Genomic DNA, 26,736 nt, shown 5'->3' on the forward strand with positions numbered 1-26,736 from the left:
TGCAATCATGGGAGCATGAATGCCAACTGGACAGCAGTAAATTTAATGGAGCACGCTAGAAAACTATTTCTTTTGGTTGAGGATTTCTATCATCACCTTACAAGATGTAGGGAATTAAATTTCTATTTAGTCCAGAAAAAGGAAAGATCACATACCGAGCAGCCGACAGCTTGGTGTGACCGATAGAAGGATCAGAATGGGCTGGTTTTGTTGTGGTATGCTCCTTCTGGCGAAGGTTTAACAGGTGGGACTCTGACTTAGGGCGTTCTTTCTTGATCTGCAGTTCCTTTTTACTGCACTTAGGTATTTCAGATTTTGGTCGCTGCATGGAAACACTAACCTCTTCTGCAAATAAAGGAATCAAGGATGATTTCAAGGCAGGCACATAAAAAGATCTTAAGTTTAGCTCTTATAATTATGTAATGAAGACAACATGTATATGTTGAGAGTATTTAATCACTCGCCTTTGTTGCAATAATTTGAATATATATACTATATCTATGATGACTTATAATTCTTATAGTCTGCAGATAGAGAGAGGGCTAAGATGGGTGATCAGATGATATAACAGTAAAGCCAGACATCTTTCACTGAAAAGGTCAGACTTAGATCTCTAGCTCAGACATGAAAAAGTCAGGGATCTATACAGCCCGATCATGTGTATTTTCTTCAGGCACTCGAGTTTCCTCCTTTTCTAAGACTTCTCGTGCCCTTATATATGGGCCATCAAAAGTGTTTTGTAGATTAAAAGTTATATGATTTGTTCCAAACTGATGTAAAATAAATTCAGTTATAAGGACAAATGCAAAACGACACTTCGATTACCATATTCACCATAATTAGTGCCCATATCTCTATACGTGCCCATAAGCGTCAACCCCCCTTTAAGTGCCCCTTTTCTGGGGATATATATATAACAATGTTTTACAAGATGTGATGCCTCTAACATCAGCATTGTATCCCATATTACATATACTTGTGAGTCTCTTACATGTGAATCATGACATAATAATGCAAAGGTGTATAACAATCAAAGGATAAAAGGCATATGTATGTTTACTGTTATACAGATAAATGTACCAGGAGTCCAGAAAGATTGAAAATATGGCTGATTTTTTTCTCTCCACAATTTACATTTTGATTCATTAATAAGCACGCCCTTTGTTACAATCATTTGAGCGACCTGGATGCTAATTATGGCGAATATGGTACTAAAAGGTCGCTACCGTATTGGCTCCAATAGACACCCCACAACATACCTTCGTATCTCTGTTTGTGACCTGGGTAATAAACATCCATGGTATCATCCTTCATGATCTGAAATCTGCCGTCCTGTAGATAGGATTATTTACACAATTTAGAGAAGAAATATGTATATATACCTTATTAATAGTCAAATATTCTACTGTAAAGCAGCTTTCTTCGCATGCAAATTACTTTCATGAATTTCCCAATCCAGGTAAAATTGTCAAAATTTATCTCTGTGAATTAATACCTACATAATTTTTTAAGACATAAATGCTAATCTTGTCACACTTTCCACTAATATAGTGTACAAGCTCGATTCTTTAATTGGCACAGCCTCTTAATTTTTTAAACTATGAATGTTAATCTTGGCAAATTTGTTTTGAAATGAACATCATAAAAGTTTTACAAGGTTGTTATCAAAATGCACTTTTAGCAAATACTTTTCTATAATTTGCATATTACAGAGTTATCTGCCCTTTCAGTGATTGTGATGTTATGTTTGAAAGCGTAATGTCATACTTTTCAGAGAACACTACATGAGTTTCGCTAACAAAATAAATGACGGTCCACCAGCTGTCAATTAAACTGCCCGGGTAACACACATGACTTTGCATTTTGTATTCTGTATGTTATGTAACCCTGGTCAATACTAGCCGCAATATATCGCTCGGCTAGAGAGAACTTCTCTTTAGCTCAATCGGTTGAGCGTCAGACTAGTAATCCAGAGGTCCCGAGTTCAATCCCTGGCAGAGGCAGGTATTAAATTTATTGTAAATCCTGCACCCTGTTACATTGGCGCCCATGTAGGGACTCGGGAATGATACTTCACGATACCTGCAAAGGAATCGTTGTAACCCCTGGAAACTCGAGGACGAGTTGATTTCTGGAGGGGGAGTATGTAACCCTGGTCAATACTAGCCACAATATATCGCTCGGCTAGAGAGAACTTCTCTTTAGCTCGATCGGTTGAGCGTCAGACTAGTAATCCAGAGGTCCCGAGTTCGATCCCTGGCAGAGGCAGGTATTAAATTTATTGTAAATCCTGCACCCTGTTACAATTACTAGATTTGGTATGACATCGAATAGATATATGTGCATGTGCGAGCACAAGGCGTAATTACAAACCATCTGGCGATCAGTCAATGATGTTACATTGGACACCTACCCACAAGGGAGATAACTCTGTATTATGCAAAGATAGAATATATCAACCTTGAGGTATTTTAAAAAATTACATAAATTCCGCCCACACTGATCGTTAAAAAGTTCATCAGTTAAGCTTGATCAACATCTACTTACTGATCAGTATCAGTTAATACAGTCAAAATGATAGAAATACACTCACAATGGTTTCCATGTCAAACTGTAAAACTTCAAACTTTTTCTGAGCGTCCTGGAGGTCATCTGATGTGATCCCACATGGCCTTTCCACCGGTTCTGCCTCCACATATAGAGGTCTATCCGATGTATCAGTCATAGCCGAATCTCCTGTAAGTCAAAATAACTTTTTTTTTATAAACTTCACAGAGTTATAATTAATAATCACGAGTTCAATCTCTCAAATTATCCAGCTAGCTAAAACAGCTAAATTGTTTTGCCATTGATGTCAAATTTGTTCAAATAACTCATGATATTATAAATACCCTCATTAGTCAAAATTTCTCACATCATGTGACCCATTAGCAAATTGTTCTTCATTCTGTATGGTCTCAAATGGCCAAACTTAAGTTTGTGAATTGCTCAACTTAAATATTTATCCTAAGCTTTTCATATCAAGGGTGACCTCCTAATGGCTATCTTGGGTTTTTTTCATTCAATTTCAAATTCACGGCCAGACAAGTTGTGAAGAACTTTGAAAGCCAAGTAGCAAATTAAAATACAAATTTTAAGAATCAAATTTGAAAATGGCTGTTTATCAGCCATATTGTCTTTTAGTGATCAGCATCAAATTTCAGAATGCACAACATTTACTAATTATCAACTAGAACACTGACACGTCAGAAAGGGCCCCGCTATGTGTCTGACGTGCTTAAGTGGAAAAGTAGTATTTTGACAACGAATTCTTCCGTGTTAGCTATATGTTGCTAATAAATAATTAATGTCAACATTAATTGGGAAACCGATGATGGTACATTATTATAATTCTTTGGAAAAAGTCTTCCAAGTATTTAACTTGAATCCTTTTTGATTCTAATCATATCATGTAGCCATTTTGATTCAAATCATATTGACTTTAATTAATATATTAAGCAATGAATAATTTTATTTATTATGTCATAACAAATTGTTAATAAGTCCAAAAATGGAAAATGTGTCCACAACCTTTGATGCAGTGACCCCATGATCTTACCTTTGGTCAGTCAAAACTTTGGTGAGTTGACTTCTTGTTTAATTCTGAACAACTCTGCTTCATTATAAATGTTGTAGCAAAATGTTCATGAGAAAATAATTTTTTAAAATTTGACCTTGACCTTTGACTTAGTAACCTTGGCCCATGACCTTACCTTTGGACAGTCAACTCCTTGTTTAATTCTGAACAACTTTGCATCATAATGTTATAACAAAAATGTTATAACAAAATGTTTATCAGTTAAGAGCAACAACATTGTGATTTTTTTTAAATGTTAAAATCCAAGATGGCCGATTTTTTAATTTAATTTCAGCCTGAAAAATTACCAAGCAGATCTAGGATGGATGGGGAATCATCATGTAAAATATGGGGAAAATACTCCACTCCCTTCCATCATTAATGTGCAAAAGAAAAAAAACGGACAGACGGACGGACGGACGGACGGACGGACGGACAGACAGACGGACGGACGGACGGACGGACGGACGGACGGACAACCTGATTACTATAGGGCACCCGCATCTCGATGCGGGGCCCTAATAAATAGAACCCAGAAAACCTACATACTATGAAGAAATTTATTTGAGAAATGGGAATAACAAGTAGAAAAGTTAACAGATGGATAGATGACCAAAAATGATGACAGGTAATAGATCGCCAGCTGTCAATCAAACTGCCTGAGTACCGCATGTGACTTTGCATTTTGTATTATGGCCCTCTGTGGAGGGATATATCTAGAATTGTCTCCCTGGAAAGAATTATTATTTTCTCTCGGGCAGAGTGTGTATGTGAGCTTGAAGGTGTGGCTATATACTGCCTGATGTTAATTCCCACGCAAATTTTTTGTTTGAAATGGATCATGTCAATAACACTCTAAGATCTCACTTTGAACCATGATTTTTAATATTTGGTTAAAATCCATCAATAGATGAGATAAGGAAAAATCAAAGAATGTAAAAAATACATGGTATAGGGACAAAATCACAACTGCGAATACTTTGGCACGGAACTGTACCAGTAACAAACTTATAGTATCAATTAATGCCTTGCACTGTACCTGGTCTGGCTGATTTCACTTTATCTTGAATCATTTGGTAGGCCGTCTGGGCTGAGAAGTTGACAGGATGTGGTGAGCCATCCTTAGGCTGATACATAGACAGGTCAGGGGCCGTGAGAGGTCGTTCACGGATGTACCCTGCCTTGGCACGGTACACACCTCGCTGCGATTTGTTCACCTCCGATTTCAGATGGCGGTATAGTCGCTTTTGTCGTCGTGTCTAGGGGACAGAGAGATATATTTATTAACTGTACAGAAATAATTAACAAATTACATTATTTATCAATTATTGACCTTTATAATAGGATTAAATAATGACAAAAGGCATATCCCGAGATCAGTTAGGCGTTATAACCCCATATGGGAATCAAACGTCCTTAATTTCTATATTAGATATGTAGTTCCTTTGACAAAGTAAAAAGAATTATCCGATTTATATATAAATTACAGGAAGAACAATGGTTACAGGACGTCACCCTGAAGAACTCAATGTTACAAGGGGTAATGACGCCACAGAAGGTATATTGACTTGATGTTTCTAAAAATGGAAACACTGAGTCAATATGCTATATATTGAGCCTCACGTGACCATGTATTAACCAATAAGAAGAGAATTTAATCAGAACATATCTAATATTTTTTAGCATTTTATCATCCACAAGATCGGATTAACAATTCTTTTTTTCTTTAAATGTAATCAGTGATATTATTCCATACTTAAATTTATGTAAAACTAAAGTACTAATAAAGATTTTGATCATGAAATCAAGAGTTTATATTATCTAGAGGCAATTAGTATTATAGTAGTACCTTAATTACTGAACATTCTCTGAAACATGAATGTAACAAAGATTGCAGGTGTACTGTATACACATAGAGCTGTATTTTAATGCTTGTCTTTCTTACAGGTGCTACACCAGAATCTTTCAATGTTATGATGTTTATAATTTCTTAATTTCTTGACAAGCATTTTCTGTTGCTTGTTCTAATCTATATTCATATTAAGCTAGCTTTGAATGCATCAAAACAAATTCTAAAGGTGAATAGCAGCTTGCAATCACACTATATCCATTTTTGTTTCTATTTCGCCAAAGTCACACATCACAAAATACACAGCAAAACCTTGTCCGTCTAAGCTCCTTTAACTTATTACCATGCTCAATCAACTTTTCTAAAATTTCAAAGTACATCCTTTTATTATGCAAATCTTGGCCAAATTAACAATAAACATTTATACTAATATTTGGAGTCAGACACAAAAATCAGAATCAATTATCTGGCACACAAACTGAATGATTATTGATAGCTCAATCAAGTTTAAGAATGAGTATGTATTTACTGTATTTTACTATTTTACTGAATAAAAGTAATATTGGAATACACTTTCACTGGTTTGGAACATATACGTAGTTCCATTCAAAGTCTTTATAGTGCGCTAATTATAGGTATGATGTAACATAATAGCATTATCTTTATTATTTTGAATTATCAATATAGTGCCAAGGTTTCAATTGATCATCTCCAATGTGTCTCTTGATCAATAGGTATCAATTTGTAAAGACACTCTCTAACTTTCATTTATATCAAGGCTAGCTTCACTCATTTACCCCTGAAATTTCATAATGGACTGGTCAAGTCTTTGGTTTAAGAAGAGTATAAATACGTTTTCAGGGGTGAATAATTTAAGATTATCAACCTGTAGAGATGTCAAACAAGGAGATCCCTGCCCTACCTGACCAAGAGAATGTTCAAATGGTAATCAATAAATGTATTTAAAAAAAAGGTATGATGTTATAAACTTATTTTTATCCTTTAAAATCACATAATACTTAAAATAACAACATGTCATATCAATAAAATAATGAAGATCTAATCATGCATTAAGAATACAATTTATGATATATAAAATAATGTATTAACTTACACACCCCTGTAATTTCCTAATGGACTATTCTTTCTTTACGCTTGGAAGAGTTCAAATGTGTGTACAGGGGTGTATGAGTTAATGGTGATAATCATGCAAATAATATTGATCATGTTATACTGATCATGTATAAATGTTATACTACATTTTACTCTTATAAATAAAATATTGTCTACATAGCAATGGTATACACAGAGAATCATCTACATAATGCATGCTCCCTTCCAGTTCCTAAACCAATCATCTTGGCAACTCTGGCTCTTGTTTCATGAAATAAAAGGTGCAGACTTCAGTCCAAACTTAAGTTGAGAGTCCAATTCTGAGTACTAAACAGTTTTCTTCTAATCAACTTAAAGTTGTAACTTGCACAAAAAGGCTTATTTTGTCAGTGTCACCATACAGTTCCATGTCTGCTATTGATATCTCAAGACTTGATTGTAAATGTAAGTTTCCATTTTAGAACCCTGTCCAGTTGTTGAATTGTAGTCAATTACTATATATTTATCACATAATCCGCCTGATATCCAGTGATTTCACCCGTGTTATATTTTTGCATAGGTCACTAGTGTAATATGACCTGGAACGATTTTCGTTGGCTGGAAATTCATTGTGACGTCAGACAGAAACAATAAAATGACGTCAGGAAAAATGATGTGACGTCAGGATGATGAGGACGGCGGGACAAAATGGCGGCCTCTAATTGATTTTCGGAATTCATTTTGACATGAAATTCTTTGTTATGTAGGTATTTGTAAATATGTGATAAAAAGTATCTTAAATTTGTGTTCATTTCATATGAGATTTTATGAAACTCAACTCGAAGTTTTAATTTTTGCGAGCCTTGCTTCTTAGACTCGTTTCATAAAATCTCATATGAAATGAACACTCATGTAAGATCCTTTACATAATTCATGTCTAATACCATACTTTTAAATGATAAAACTTTGATAATTGATGAAATAGTATGCCAGGTAATTAAATTCAAGGAAAATTAATACACAGGATTGTTTCTACTAAGATAAAGATAGTTCATAGTTAATTAATCAGAATTTTTTATCAATGAAAAAATATTGTATAATAATTTTTGAAGGAAGAATATTATAAAGATATAAATCGTGTCTATTCTAGCTTCATGTCAAATTTCTATAGAATATATATATATATATGTACAATTGTGTATCATATTATCCCGCCTCAGACAAGAATCTTGTATTCCTATTGGTTAAAATGACGTCACGTGATATCCAATATATAGTCGTATTAGGTTAGTAGAAATCGTATTAGGTTTGGACGATAGAGTTATCGTTCTTTGCCCCTAACGTCATTAGCGACAAGATGGCGGTCAAGTAACGCTTCGCGACGACGGCACTCAAAAAGATGGAGGCAAAGTGTTTGAATGATGGCGCTGATGACCACTTTCAAAGCAAACCGAAATCGGCAACACTTATTTAGGATTATTTAACTGAAATGGACCATGACAACGCATTCAAGTCTTCAATGAGGTGATTTTTTTTTTAATTTTGAGTCGTTTTGGTTTCCATACATAATGCATTTTGCAGTTACTTCATTGAAAGGATCTTCGACGGGATAAATTCGTTACACAGTTTGTTAGTGACCTAATACGGAAAAATATTGGGTCTAAAATAAACATGTATCAGGCTCGGCTTCGCCTCGCCCGATACAATTTTATTTTAGACCCAATATTTTTCCGTATTAGGTCACTAACAAACTGTGTAACTAATAATATCTACACTAGCGCCCAAAAGACCTATGTGCATGTATAATTATATTATTATAGCTATATAAGGTGATAAGCAGGTAATACAGTTTCATATTACCCTTTCAGATTTCATACCGTATTTCCTGAGCCAACGGGAATTTAAATATGAAGTCCAGACTGGTAATAATATGACACTGTATTAATTACCTGCATATAACCTAAATAACTAGTTTGTCATATTGCAAAACCTAACTAGCTTTTTTCATTTAATGAAACTAAAGAAAATCAATCTTCAGTGTTGTCCAAGGCAACCTGGGCCCAGTTTCATGAACATTCCTAAACTTTAAGGAATTCCTTACCTTAAATGTCCCCATAGAAAAGCATTACAAAAGTTAAGGAACTTAAGTAGCCTTCCTTAACTTCTGTAATGCTTTCCTATAGAGATTTTTAAGTTAAGGGTTCCTTAAATTTAAGGAATGTTCATTAAACTGGGCCCTGGCCACTGGAAGCCATGTTTGTTTTCCTTTACCATCGTAAAGTGACCCTTGTATACACTTGGCCATGCGGAACTCCTCGGAAGTATAACATGACCTCACATGGAATACTAATGTAAGAATATGTAAGAAAATTAAACATTTTCTTTGTGGAAAAACCTATTTACATCCTAAGTGCACATAATAAAATGAAAGTTTATGGAAATGGTAAATTTCTACAGCCAAACTGTCAAAAAAACTGGATGTATAAGTCTTTTCTCCTTCAAGACGGACAACACACAGCATTAATAAACTGATGCTTTTAGAGCTGTATGTAGTGTCCTATGTGGCAACTAGTTGTTATGAAAGTAGTCCCTTAGTTTCAAAATGGATTCTCTTGATTCATCTGGGGTCAATGTATGACAGATACATCTGAGGAGTTCCCTGCCTGTGACAGCTAGGAAATAGGTCTCACAAAACACACCAAGCTAACCAATCAGAATAACTGATAAAGCTAACCAATCAGAATCACTGATAAAGCTAACCAATCAGATTCACTGATAAAATTAGCTAACCAATCAGAATCACTGATAAAGCTAACCAATCAGAATCTCTGATAAAGCTAACCAATCAGAATCACTGATAAAGCTAACCAATCAGAATCACTGATAAAATTAGCTAACCAATCAGAATAACTGATAAAGCTAACCAATCAGAATCACTGATAAAGCTAACCAATCAGATTCACTGATAAAATTAGCTAACCATTCAAAAATAACTGATAAAGCTAACCAATCAGAATCACTGATAAAGCTAACCAATTAGAATCACTAATGAAGCTAACCAATCAGATTCACTGATAAAATTAGCTTACCAATCAGAATCACTGATAAAGCTATAACCAATCAGAATCACTGATAAAGCTAACCAATCAGAATCACTGATAAAGCTATAACCAATCAGAATCTCTGATAAAGCTATAACCAATCAGAATCACTGATAAAGCTAACCAATCAGAATCTCTGATAAAGCTATAACCAATCAGAATCTCTGATAAAGCTATAACCAATCAGAATCACTGATAAAGCTAACCAATCAGAATCTCTGATAAAGCTAACCAATCAGAATCACTGATAAAGCTAACCAATCAGAATCTCTGATGAAGCTTACCAATCAGAATCTCTGATAAAGCTATAACCAATCATAATCTCTGATAACGCTAACCAATCAGAATCACTGATACATTTTTGCAGTATGACAAATATATATATATTATAATATCTACTCTAGCATCCCAAACTACAATAATTATCATCCATGAGATCGAGCCTATTATCATTTCAGCATTACCCAATATTTCCACTCATGGAACTGGTCCGACAAACTGCTATCCTGTATCTTAAGGAAATATGAAGAATATCGCATAAATTCTGCACATTTAATCCATTAAATAGAAAACAGGAAAAAAGCCACGATAATTTAAACTTGTGACAATGTACATTACGGATTTTTGAATTTGTCAGTAAAAAAGAGAAACGAAAATGGTGATTGAAGCTAAACAGCATTGTCAGAAACCCATGGTTGATTGGACTACACTACGCTACACTGATCTCATGATAAAAGTAGTGAAGTGTAGTGCGATCAACATTATGGCTAAACAGATGATTTATATCTATTTAAAAGATGATTAGAACTCATATGAATCTAATGCTTTAACACATCACAATAACACAAAAAGTTATATAAACTAAAGTTAACTTGTGCATTTGTATAGTATAATGGATAAAATATATGAAATACGAAATCTGGGAATGAAAAAGTGATGTGGTGAAAACAATTTGAAAACTCTAAAATCAAAATGTATCTATTTTAATAATCATACCATGAAAAAGTCGCAAAACAAAAGGCAAACCTGTGCAGACTGTATTTAAACAAGTATGAATCCTGTATATTTCACCAAAGATATTAATAAAAGAAAGCTTTTACTATCAGTAACATAAAGCACCTAATTTGATAATGGGCACTAGAATATACTACAATGTATCATGATTTAACCGGCAATTGATTCATAAAGGATTACTGCGACCACTTTGTCAGCCCTTTTGATTTTCAATATCAATAGTTTATTATAGTTATGTATCACATTCAGTTGTGATGGCTCACCATGTTGATACGATCTTCAGCACATCTGACCGGAGGATCCTTAAACATGTGACTACTCCCAAGATGCTCTTTACCAAAGTCCCATTCTTCCAGGAGGTATTCATTATTTAGCTTTTCCGCGAGACGTTCATCATGGTGGGAAAGAAGCTTCTCAAAGTCCACAAGCTGCAAAATATAAAAAAAACATTGTGATGATCAAGTCTGTAATCAGATATGACTTTTTGATATTTTAAATTACAAAATTGCTGAGGAATAAGTTGGTTTACTAGGTATGATGGTCAACACTTTAAAGTTCATACTGACCCTATGTGTCAGTCATCAGCACTTAAGAATTTCCTTAGGCTAACACTAATTTCAGTTAAGTGTTCATTTTCATGGGTTTTTTTGTAATGTTGGTTGTTATAATGTCAAATTAATGACCATAGTAATCTAAGGACAATAACTTTGTATGGAAAGCAGAAACTTCCAATATTTTGAATGTTTTATTTCTATGACATATTAAAAACACTCAAGATGGCACTCATTTTTACATTTACAGTACTAAGCGAATAAGTCTGCAAAATAATTTACAAATGAGTTTATTTACAATTTTGTCTGAAAATTCAAGTTCACAAAAGAAAAGTATTTGTGAAGTGATTAAAAGAGAATGATTACAGAACATGATATACAACAGTCATCAAAACCACACATCATATAAAACATCACAATCCCCAGACAATTACATATATCTGGGGGCACACATACACCAACATACATCCTAGATATTTTCAATGATTTTCTATCATAACCCTGTACCATTAATACATCACATCATAACTCTGTATCATTAATACATCACATCATAACTCTGTACCATTATATTAATATATCATAACCCTGTACCATTAATACATCACATCATAACCCTGTACCATTAATACATCATAACCCTGTACCATTAATACATCACATCATAACCCTGTACCATTAATACATCATAACCCTGTACCATTAATACATCACATCATAACCCTGTACCATTAATACATCACATCATAACCCTGTACCATTAATACATCACATCATAACCCTGTACCATTAATACATCACATCATAACCCTGTACCATTAATACATCACATCATAACCCTGTACCATTAATACATCACATCATAACCCTGTACCATTAATACATCACATCATAACCCTGTACCATTAATACATCACATCATAACCCTGTACCATTAATACATCACATCATAACCCTGTACCATTAATACATCACATCATAACCCTGTACCATTAATACATCACATCATAACCCTGTACCATTAATACATCACATCATAACCCTGTACCATTAATACATCACATCATAACTCTGTACCATTAATACATCACATCATAACCCTGTACCATTAATACATCACATCATAACCCTGTACCATTAATACATCACATCATAACCCTGTACCATTAATACATCACATCATAACCCTGTACCATTAATACATCACATCATAACCCTGTACCATTAATACATCATAACCCTGTACCATTAATACATCACATCATAACCTGTACCATTAATACATCACATCATAACCCTGTACCATTAATACATCACATCATAACTCTGTACCATTAATACATCACATCATAACCCTGTACCATTAATACATCACATCATAACCCTGTACCATTAATACATCATAACCCTGTACCATTAATACATCACATCATAACCCTGTACCATTAATACATCACATCATAACCCTGTACCATTAATACATCACATCATAACCCTGTACCATTAATCACATCACATCATAACCCTGTACCATTAATACATCACATCATAACCCTGTACATTACATCATAACCTGTACATATACATCACATCATAACCCTGTACCATTAATACATCACATCATAACCCTGTACCATTAATACATCACATCATAACTCTGTACCATTAATACATCACATAAAACCTGTACTCATTAATACATCACATCATAACCTGTACCATTAATACATCACATCATAACCTGTACCATTAATACATCACATCATAACCTGTACCATTAATACATCATAACCCTGTACCATTAATACATCACATCATAACTCTGTACCATTAATACATCATCACATCATAACTCTGTACCATTAATACATCATAACCCTGTACCATTAATACATCACATCATAACCCTGTACCATTAATACATCACATCATAACTCTGTACCATTAATACATCACATCATAACCCTGTACCATTAATACATCACATCATAACCCTGTACCATTAATACATCACATCATAACCCTGTACCATTAATACATCACATCATAACCCTGTACCATTAATACATCACAACATTAACCGTACCATTACCATTAATACATCACATCATAACTCTGTACCATTAATACATCACATCATAACCTGTACCTGTACCATTAATACATCACATCATAACCCTGTACCATTAATACATCATAACCCTGTACCATTAATACATCATAACCCTGTACCATTAATACATCACATCATAACCCTGTACCATTAATACATCACATCATAACCCTGTACCATTAATACATCACATCATAACCCTGTACCATTAATACATCACATCATAACCCTGTACCATTAATACATCACATCATAACTCTGTACCATTAATACATCACATCATAACCCTGTACCATTAATACATCACATCAAACATACCATTAACATCTAACCCTGTACCATTAATACATCACATCATAACCCTGTACCATTAATACATCACATCATAACCTGTACCATTAATACATCACATCATAACCCTGTACCATTAATACATCACATCATAACCCTGTACCATTAATACATCACATCATAACCCTGTACCATTAATACATCACATCATAACCCTGTACCATTAATACATCACATCATAACCTGTACCATTAATACATCACATCATAACCCTGTACCATTAATACATCACATCATAACCCTGTACCATTAATACATCACATCATAACCCTGTACCATTAATACATCACATCATAACCCTGTACCATTAATACATCACATCATAACCCTGTACCATTAATACATCACATCATAACCCTGTACCATTAATACATCACATCATAACTCTGTACCATTAATACATCACATCATAACTCTGTACCATAATACATCACATCATAACTCTGTACCATTAATACATCACCCTGTACCATATAACACTGTACCATTAATACATCACATCATAACTCTGTACCATTAATACATCACATCATAACCCTGTACCATTAATACATCACATCATAACTCTGTACCATTAATACATCACATCATAACTCTGTACCATTAATACATCACATCATAACCCTGTACCATTAATACATCACATCATAACTCTGTACCATTAATACATCACATCATAACTCTGTACCATTAATACATCACATCATAACCCTGTACCATTAATACATCACATCATAACCCTGTACCATTAATACATCACATCATAACCCTGTACCATTAATACATCACATCATAACCGTACCATTAATACACATCAAACCGTAATAATCACATCATAACCCTGTACCATTAATACATCACATCATAACCCTGTACCATTAATACATCACATCATAACCCTGTACCATTAATACATCACATCATAACTCTGTACCATTAATACATCACATCATAACTCTGTACCATTAATACATCACATCATAACCCTGTACCATTAATACATCACATCATAACCCTGTACCATTAATACATCACATCATAACCCTGTACCATTAATACATCATAACCCTGTACCATTAATACATACACATCATAACCCTGTACCATTAATACATCACATCATAACCCTGTACCATTAATACATCACATCATAACCCTGTACCATTAATACATCACATCATAACCCGTACCCTTACCATAACTGTACCATTAATACATCATATCATAACTCTGTACCATTAATACATCACATCATAACCCTGTACCATTAATACATCACATCATAACTCTGTACCATTAATACATCACATCATAACTCTGTACCATTAATACATCACATCATAACCCTGTACCATTAATACATCACATCATAACCCTGTACCATTAATACATCACATCATAACTCTGTACCATTAATACATCACATCATAACCCTGTACCATTAATACATCACATCATAACCCGTACCATAATACATCACATCATAACCCTGTACCATTAATACATCACATCATAACCCTGTACCATTAATACATCACATCATAACCCTGTACCATTAATACATCACATCATAACCCTGTACCATTAATACATCACATCATAACTCTGTACCATTAATACATCACATCATAACTCTGTACCATTAATACATCACATCATAACCCTGTACCATTAATACATCATAACCCTGTACCATTAATACATCACATCATAACTCTGTACCATTAATACATCACATCATAACCCTGTACCATTAATACATCACATCATAACCCTGTACCATTAATACATCACATCATAACTCTGTACCATTAATACATCATAACCCTGTACCATTAATACATCACATCATAACCCTGTACCATTAATACATCACATCATAACCCTGTACCATTAATACATCACATCATAACCCTGTACCATTAATACATCACATCATAACCCTGTACCATTAATACATCACATCATAACCCTGTACCATTAATACATCACATCATACTCTGTACCATTAATACATCACATCATAACTCTGTACCATTAATACATCACATCATAACCCTGTACCATTAATACATCACATCATAACCCTGTACCATTAATACATCACATCATAACCCTGTACCATTAATACATCACATCATAACCCTGTACCATTAATACATCACATCATAACCCTGTACCATTAATACCGTACACATCACATCATAACCCTGTACCATTAATACATCACATCATAACCCTGTACCATTAATACATCACATCATAACTCTGTACCATTAATACATCACATCATAACCCTGTACCATTAATACATCACATCATAACCCTGTATTACATCATAACTACATATACATCATAACCCTGTACCATTAATACATCACATCATAACCCTGTACCATTAATACATCACATCATAACCCTGTACCATTAATACATCACATCATAACCCTGTACCATTAATACATCACATCATAACCCTGTACCATTAATACATCACATCATAACCCTGTACCATTAATACATCACATCATAACCCTGTACCATTAATACATCACATCATAACTCTGTACCATTAATACATCACATCATAACCCTGTACCATTAATACATCACATCATAACCCTGTACCATTAATACATCACATCATAACCCTGTACCATTAATACATCACATCATAACCCTGTACCATTAATACATCACATCATTAAATAACCATTACCATACATCACATCATAACCCTGTACCATTAATACATCACATCATAACTCTGTACCATTAATACATCACATCATAACTCTGTACCATTAATACATCACATCATAACCCTGTACCATTAATACATCACATCATAACCCTGTACCATTAATACATCACATCATAACCCTGTACCATTAATACATCACATCATAACCCTGTACCATTAATACATCACATCATAACCCTGTACCATTAATACATCACATCATAACCCTGTACCATTAATACATCACATCATAACCCTGTACCATTAATACATCACATCATAACCTGTACCATTAATACATCACATCATAACCTGTACATTAATACATCCTCATAACCTGTACATTAATACATCATAACCCTGTACCATTAATACATCACATCATAACCCTGTACCATTAATACATCACATCATAACTCTGTACCATTAATACATCACATCATAACCCTGTACCATTAATACATCACATCATAACTCAGTACCATTAATACATCACATCATAACCCTGTACCATTAATACATCACATCATAACCCTGTACCATTAATAATACATCATAACATCATTAATACATCACATCATAACCCTGTACCATTAATACATCACATCATAACCCTGTACCATTAATACATCACATCATAACCCTGTACCATTAATACATCACATCATAACTCTGTACCATTAATACATCACATCATAACCTGTACCATTAATACATCACATCATAACCTGTACCATTAATACATCACATCATAACCCTGTACCATTAATACATCACATCATAACCCTGTACCATTAATACATCACATCATAACCCTGTACCATTAATACATCACATCATAACCCTGTACCATTAATACATCACATCATAACCCTGTACCATTAATACATCACATCATAACCCTGTACCATTAATACATCACATCATAACTCTGTACCATTAATACATCACATCATAACCCTGTACCATTAATACATCACATCATAACCCTGTACCATTAATACATCACATCATAACCCTGTACCATTAATACATCACATCATAACTCTGTACCATTAATACATCACATCATAACCCTGTACCATTTAATCATAACTGTACATCACATCATAACCCTGTACCATTAATACATCACATCATAACCCTGTACCATTAATACATCACATCATAACCTGTACCATTAATACATCACATCATAACCCTGTACCATTAATACATCACATCATAACCCTGTACCATTAATACATCATCATAACCTGTACCATTAATACATCACATCATAACCCTGTACCATTAATACATCACATCATAACTCTGTACCATTAATACATCACATCATAACCCTGTACCATTAATACATCACATCATAACCTGTACCATTAATACATCACATCATAACCCTGTACCATTAATACATCACATCATAACCCTGTACCATTAATACATCACATCATAACTCTGTACCATTAATACATCACATCATAACTCTGTACCATTAATAGTACATCACATCATAACTCTGTACCATTAATACATCACATCATAACTCTGTACCATTAATACATCACATCATAACTCTGTACCATTAATACATCACATCATAACCCTGTACCATTAATACATCACATCATAACCCTGTACCATTAATACATCACATCATAACTCTGTACCATTAATACATCACATCATAACTCTGTACCATTAATACATCACATCATAACCCTGTACCATTAATACATCACATCATAACCCTGTACCATTAATACATCACATCATAACTCTGTACCATTAATACATCACATCATAACCCTGTACCATTAATACATCACATCATAACTCTGTACCATTAATACATCACATCATAACCCTGTACCATTAATACATCACATCATAACCCTGTACCATTAATACATCACATCATAACCCTGTACCATTAATACATCACATCATAACCCTGTACCATTAATACATCACATCATAACCCTGTACCATTAATACATCACATCATAACCCTGTACCATTAATACATCACATCATAACCCTGTACCATTAATACATCACATCATAACTCTGTACCATTAATACATCACATCATAACCCTGTACCATTAATACATCACATCATAACTCTGTACCATTAATACATCACATCATAACCCTGTACCATTAATACATCACATCATAACCCTGTACCATTAATACATCACATCATAACCCTGTACCATTAATACATCACATCATAACTCTGTACCATTAATACATCACATCATAACCCTGTACCATTAATACATCACATCATAACCCTGTACCATTAATACATCATAACCCTGTACCATTAACATCACTCATAACGTACCATCACAATAACCTGTACCATTAATACATCACATCATAACCCTGTACCATTAATACATCACATCATAACCCTGTACCATTAATACATCACATCATAACTGTACCATAATAACATCACATCATAACCCTGTACCATTAATACATCACATCATAACCCTGTACCATTAATACATCACATCATAACCCTGTACCATTAATACATCACATCATAACCCTGTACCATTAATACATCACATCATAACCCTGTACCATTAATACATCACATCATAAGACCATTAATACCATAACCTGTACCATTACATCACATCATAACCCTGTACCATTAATACATCACATCATAACCCTGTACCATTAATACATCACATCATAACCCTGTACCATTAATACATCACATCATAACCCTGTACCATTAATACATCAATCATAACCCTGTACCATTATACATCACATCATAACCCTGTACCATTAATACATCACATCATAACCCTGTACCATTAATACATCACATCATAACCCTGTACCATTAATACATCACATCATAACCCTGTACCATTAATACATCACATCATAACCCTGTACCATTAATACATCACATCATAACCCTGTACCATTAATACATCACATCATAACCCTGTACCATTAATACATCACATCATAACCCTGTACCATTAATACATCACATCATAACCCTGTACCATTAATACATCACATCATAACCCTGTACCATTAAATACATCATAATACATCATAACCCTGTACCATTAATACATCACATCATAACCCTGTACCATTAATACATCACATCATAACCCTGTACCATTAATACATCACATCATAACCCTGTACCATTAATACATCACATCATAACCCTGTACCATTAATACATCACATCATAACCCTGTACCATTAATACATCACATCATAACCCTGTACCATTATCAAACATCATAACCCTGTACCATTAATACATCACATCATAACCCTGTACCATTAATACATCACATCATAACCCTGTACCATTAATACATCACATCATAACCCTGTACCATTAATACATACATCATAACCCTGTACCATTAATACATCACATCATAACCCTGTACCATTAATACATCACATCATAACCCTGTACCATTAATACATCACATCATAACCCTGTACCATTAATACATCACATCATAACTCTGTACCATTAATACATCACATCATAACCCTGTACCATTAATACATCACATCATAACCCTGTACCATTAATACATCACATCATAACCCTGTACCATTAATACATCACATCATAACTCTGTACCATTAATACATCATAACCCTGTACCATTAATACATCACATCATAACCCTGTACCATTAATACATCACATCATAACCCTGTACCATTAATACATCACATCATAACCCTGTACCATTAATACATCACATCATAACCCTGTACCATTAATACATCACATCATAACTCTGTACCATTAATACATCACATCATAACCCTGTACCATTAATACATCACATCATAACCCTGTACCATTAATACATCACATCATAACCCTGTACCATTAATACATCATAACCCTGTACCATTAATACATCACATCATAACCCTGTACCATTAATACATCACATCATAACCCTGTACCATTAATACATCACACATAACCCTGTACCATTAATACATCATACATAACCTGTACCATTAATACATCACATCATAACCCTGTACCATTAATACATCATAACCCTGTACCATACATCACATCATAACCCTGTACCATTAATACATCACATCATAACTCTGTACCATTAATACATCACATCATAACCCTGTACCATTAATACATCACATCATAACCCTGTACCATTAATACATCACATCATAACTCTGTACCATTAATACATCACATCATAACCCTGTACCATTAATACATCACATCATAACCCTGTACCATTAATACATCACATCATAACCCTGTACCATTACATCACATCATAACCCTGTACCATTAATACATCACATCATAACCCTGTACCATTAATACATCACATCATAACCTGTACCATTAATACATCACATCATAACCCTGTACCATTAATACATCACATCATAACCCTGTACCATTAATACATCACATCATAACCCTGTACCATTAATATCACATCATAACCCTGTACCATTAATACATCACATCATAACTCTGTACCATTAATACATCCCTGTACCATTAATACATCACATCATAACCCTGTACCATTAATACATCACATCATAACCCTGTACCATTAATACCATCTGTACCATTAATACATCACATCATAACTCTGTACCATTAATACATCACATCATAACTCTGTACCATTAATACATCATAACCCTGTACCATTAATACATCACATCATAACTCTGTACCATTAATACATCACATCATAACTCTGTACCATTAATACATCACATCATAACCCTGTACCATTAATACATCACATCATAACCCTGTACCATTAATACATCACATCATAACCCTGTACCATTAATACATCATCATAACCCTGTACCATTAATACATCATAACCCTGTACCATTAATACATCACATCATAACCTGTACCATTAATACATCACATCATAACTCTGTACCATTAATACATCACATCATAACCCTGTACCATTAATACATCACCTCATAACCCTGTACCATTAATACATCACATCATAACCCTGTACCATTAATACATCACATCATAACTCTGTACCATTAATACATCACATCATAACTCTGTACCATTAATACATCATAACCCTGTACCATTAATACATCACATCATAACCCTGTACCATTAATACATCACATCATAACTCTGTACCATTAATACATCACATCATAACTCTGTACCATTAATACATCACATTATAACCCTGTACCATTAATACATCATAACCCTGTACCATTAATACATCACATCATAACTCTGTACCATTAATACATCACATCATAACTCTGTACCATTAATACATCACATCATAACTCTGTACCATTAATACATCATAACCCTGTACCATTAATCTATTTCATTACATCCCTCTACCACAAGTCAATTTAAGTTTACTTACAAATTGGTGCTGTTTCCGAGGGGATTGTGTGTGATGGAACGTTCCCCACTTCATGGCGATTTCCAAAATTAAGTTAAATTCCAAAATGTTCAATCATTTGTAGAGAATTCAAAATAATAATTATACATGATAAAGTTTCACATCAATCAGGCATTGGTGTTAATAAGCAGTATATAATGGTATATTATTGGAGTACAGATATCTGTGTTTGTTACCACCGTCACAGGTGGTTGACGGGCCGATACAATGGAAGGCCTTCAACACTCTCAACACAATACAACAAGTCCATCATACACACAGGATAACATCAATGACGTCATAAAACACAACATATTTACTGAGAAGTCTCTAAATCATTGTAATATACCACCAAAGAATGTCTTACAAATAACAGACCATCAATTAATTGAACTTCTACGTCACACGACAAAACACATTTGATAAACACAGGCCTCATATCCTCACAATAACAGAATGGTCCCTTACAATTCACTCAAAATTACTCAATACAAAGCATTTCAAAAACAGACATCTGTAAAACTATTGTTGTTTATAACAAAAGGCTCTTATAGTTATATAGGCACTATGTTAAATTTATCCATCGGTATGGAATATTAGCGATTAGAAATGACCTATCAGATTTAATGATAAAGCTGACGTCACTCTGTTTAAAAAATTATTGTTACACAGGGTCTAGAATCCCATTCTTACTTTTATTATCAGAAAGTATACCCTGAGTCATCTCTACACTTTGATTTGTACACCTAATAGGTTAAAGATTACTTTATAAGAATCGTCTATCAAAATATCTAATAAATAGGCCTGAAATCCATTCTTGCTTTTATTATCAGAGCGGGTCTAGCTACCAAGTAATTCTCACACTTGGTATAGAATAATATATCAAATGGTGAGAAATTATTTGAATGAAAATGACTAGCAGACAATATGGACAATAAAACATCTGCATACAATAGAGCATTGACTCACATAACATACAGACATGGACGACTGGTCAGTATTACCGTATTTGACCCTGTCAGCTGACCCTCTCCCCAACAAATCACCGGCGTACAATGTGTATTAGACATTGGAGATACATAACATACAGACATGGACGACTGGTCAGTATTACCGTATTTGACCCTGTCAGCTGACCCTCTCCCCAACAAATCACCGACGTACAATGTGTATTAGACATTGGAGATACATAACATACAGACATGGACGACTGGTCAGTATTACCGTTTTGACTCTGTCAGCTGACCCTCTCCCCAATAAATGACCAGCGTACAATGTGTATTAGACATTGGAGATACATAACATACAGACATGGACGACTGGTCAGTATTACCGTATTTGACCCTGTCAGCTGACCCTCTCCCCAACAAATCACCGGTGTACAATGTGTATTAGACATTGGAGATACATAACATACTGACATGGACGACTGGTCAGTATTACCGTATTTGACCCTGTCAGCTGACCCTCTCCCCAACAAATCACCGACGTACAATGTGTATTAGACATTGGAGATACATAACATACAGACATGGACGACTGGTCAGTATTACCGTATTTGACCCTGTCAGCTGACCCTCTCCCCAACAAATCACCGACGTACAATGTGTATTAGACATTGGAGATACATAACATACAGACATGGACGACTGGTCAGTATTACCGTATTTGACCCTGTCAGCTGACCCTCTCCCCAACAAATGACCAGCGTACAATGTGTATTAGACATTGGAGATACATATGTACATAACATACAGACATGGACGACTGGTCAGTATTATCGTATTTGACCCTGTCAGCTGACCCTCTCCCCAATAAATGACCAGCGTACAATATGTATTAGACATTGGAGATACATAACATACAGACATGGACGACTGCTCAGTATTAACGTATTTGACCCTGTCAGCTGACCCTCTCCCCAACAAATCACCGGTGTACAATGTGTTTTAGACATTGGAGATACATAACATACAGACATGGACGACTGGTCAGTATTACCGTATTTGACCCTGTCAGCTGACCCTCTCCCCAATAAATGACCAGCGTACAATGTGTATTAGACATTGGAGATACATAACATACAGACATGGACGACTGGTCAGTATTACCGTTTTGACTCTGTCAGCTGACCCTCTCCCCAATAAATGACCAGCGTACAATGTGTATTAGACATTGGAGATACATAACATACAGACATGGACGACTGGTCAGTATTACCGTATTTGACCCTGTCAGCTGACCCTCTCCCCAACAAATCACCGACGTACAATGTGTATTAGACATTGGAGATACATAACATACTGACATGGACGACTGGTCAGTATTACCGTATTTGACCCTGTCAGCTGACCCTCTCCCCAATAAATGACCAGCGTACAATGTGTATTAGACATTGGAGATACATAACATACTGACATGGACGACTGGTCAGTATTACCGTATTTGACCCTGTCAGCTGACCCTCTCCCCAACAAATGACCAGCGTACAATGTGTATTAGACATTGGAGATACATATGTACATAACATACAGACATGGACGACTGGTCAGTATTATCGTATTTGACCCTGTCAGCTGACCCTCTCCCCAATAAATGACCAGCGTACAATATGTATTAGACATTGGAGATACATAACATACAGACATGGACGACTGGTCAGTATTACCGTATTTGACCCTGTCAGCTGACCCCCTCCCCAATAAATGACCAGCGTACAATATGTATTAGACATTGGAGATACATAACATACAGACATGGACGACTGGTCAGTATTACCGTATTTGACCCTGTCAGCTGACCCTCTCCCCAATAAATGATCAGCGTACAATGTGTATTAGACATTGGAGATACATAACATACAGACATGGACGACTGGTCAGTATTACTGTATTTGACCCTGTCAGCTGACCCCCTCCCCAATAAATGACCAGTGTACAATGTTTATCAGACACTAGGAGATACTTGGTATCTTCTTTTTCTTTTAAAAGGGGCATGGTGTCAGAGTGGCTCAAATCTTCAGACATTTTACCAATAGCCCCTCCACCTCTGAGTGACATGTTTGAAACCAATAAGGGGCAGTTGCCTTTAAAGCTTCCGACAGATGTGAGTTGGTTATTTTTCTCTTAGTACTCTAGCTTTCTTGCACCTCCTTAATTCACTAATTCATTAATTTTTGACTGTAGCTGTAACATTTCTGGTTGGATATGTAATGATTGCTGGCGACAAGATAGCTCAACCAGAAAGAGCTAAATCCAGGTACTGTTCAGAAGTCGCATTTTACTACTTTTGATTCCCTTTTATTTGGTGCCTGTAACTATAATCATATATACTTGACCAGATATGAACTATACCAGGCTCCAGTCTTAGATTGTTATTGCTTAGCCAATCAAAAATCACGTAACTTTTTGTAACGTCATCTGTGATTGGCCAAGTCTAAACTTTTTTCATTGTCTTGGAGCTTGGGTTGTGCAATAAACCAGTATCTGAAATGTATTTTTGCATATTGCATATCCAGTATTATGGCAAATTTTTACCAGTTAGAGCTAGAGGCCTCTACAAAAAAAGCTTTTCTGACTTTTTACCATACATTACAGATTTATCCTTCATCATTGGACACCCAATAAATCAATGTCAAATTTGGCACTATTATTACTTTTGTAGACATAACTGCAAGACTTGGAGTGAAGCAGAACAGACCTACATATGTACACCATGCAAACTGTATATTACAAAGACAGAACTTGGCACCTAGCTTTACCACACAAACATCATACATTAGCCTTTTTACTGTGTTCATGTGCTGTTCACAAAACTATTGTTATATTTTTTGAATCACAAAGACATTTAAGTATGGAAATGAAATCCTGAGAACATATTTCTCTCACATTGTTGTCTACCATTACTACATTACATGCCTTTTCTTGCAGGCCTCCATTGATAGACTGAATCTCTGGACTGGGAACTATTAAACCATAGTCTGGAGACTATAGCTTGGCAAGTCTTCGGTATATTTAAAAAAAGAATGACGTCCTAAACAGGCAGCATCCATTCACTATATGTTTTTATTCAATTATGTGTTCGGTTTGGTAAGTTAACAGCTGGGTCATTTAAAGATGTTTTAAAGACGTGCCTGGTTTCAAAGGGGGAGGAAAGCTGAAGTTCCCAGAGAAAAACCACCAAAGTACAACTAGTACCTGGCAGTCTAATGATATAATATTATTAATTTTTTTTTTTTTTTTTTGCTTTTAAATTAATAACTTCATTTTTACATAAATCATATATATACAACTGTGTATGTATATATGTGCCAACAGTAATTTAATCAAACAATATATACATATACGCCTACAGCTGTCTGACCAATTTGAAGGTCTCAACGATTTTTCACACTTTTAATTTATTATTCAGACCTATTTCCACTTACCTTGAACAGATCTCTGTCTTTTCCAGGTGGAAATGCAATATCTTCTGGTGAGAAGTTTTCATAATTACAACACCTGAAAAACAAAGAAGCATCATAACAATAAAATACAGTGATGTATAAAATGTTATTTTTTCAATCACAGTAAGTGACTATAATTGGTTGCCAGGTTACAGGCATGATTGTTGGTTTTTCTTTAGGTACTCCGTGTTTTCTCCAACAACAAAGCATGCCACCTAACTGAAGGACCACTGTTAAGATTTATATGGTGTTAAATTCAATCAATTCAGTTCTCTATAAAACAATATTTTCCCCGAAAATATGGGTACCATATTCGCCCTATTTAGCACCCGGGGTGCTTAAAAAAATGTAACAAAGGGAGGCATTTATTAGTGAACCAA

At 34.6% G+C, this 26,736-nt stretch overlaps 1 protein-coding gene across 3 annotated transcripts in view; it reads right to left on the reverse strand.

The window, feature by feature from the left end:
• The window catches only part of LOC138329705 (micronuclear linker histone polyprotein-like), a 46,881-nt gene that overhangs the window by 5,761 nt on the left and 14,384 nt on the right, over window positions 1-26,736 (reverse strand). Inside the window, exons 7-13 of one of the 3 annotated variants that reach the window (XM_069276970.1) lie at window positions 26,339-26,411; window positions 10,936-11,100; window positions 10,123-10,170; window positions 4,656-4,875; window positions 2,594-2,736; window positions 1,260-1,332; window positions 156-345 (exon numbers count right to left, since the gene is read on the reverse strand). In XM_069276970.1, the coding sequence (XP_069133071.1) occupies window positions 156-345; window positions 1,260-1,332; window positions 2,594-2,736; window positions 4,656-4,875; window positions 10,123-10,170; window positions 10,936-11,100; window positions 26,339-26,411 (912 nt within the window). Of the gene's footprint in view, window positions 1-155; window positions 346-1,259; window positions 1,333-2,593; window positions 2,737-4,655; window positions 4,876-10,122; window positions 10,171-10,935; window positions 11,101-21,894; window positions 22,010-26,338; window positions 26,412-26,736 lie in introns of those variants that run through there. The other 2 variants (XM_069276972.1, XM_069276971.1) reach the window with 2 other exon arrangements.

The sequence above is a fragment of the Argopecten irradians genome, chromosome 8 (genome assembly GCF_041381155.1).
Source record: "Argopecten irradians isolate NY chromosome 8, Ai_NY, whole genome shotgun sequence".
NCBI classification, from domain to species: domain Eukaryota; kingdom Metazoa; phylum Mollusca; class Bivalvia; order Pectinida; family Pectinidae; genus Argopecten; species Argopecten irradians.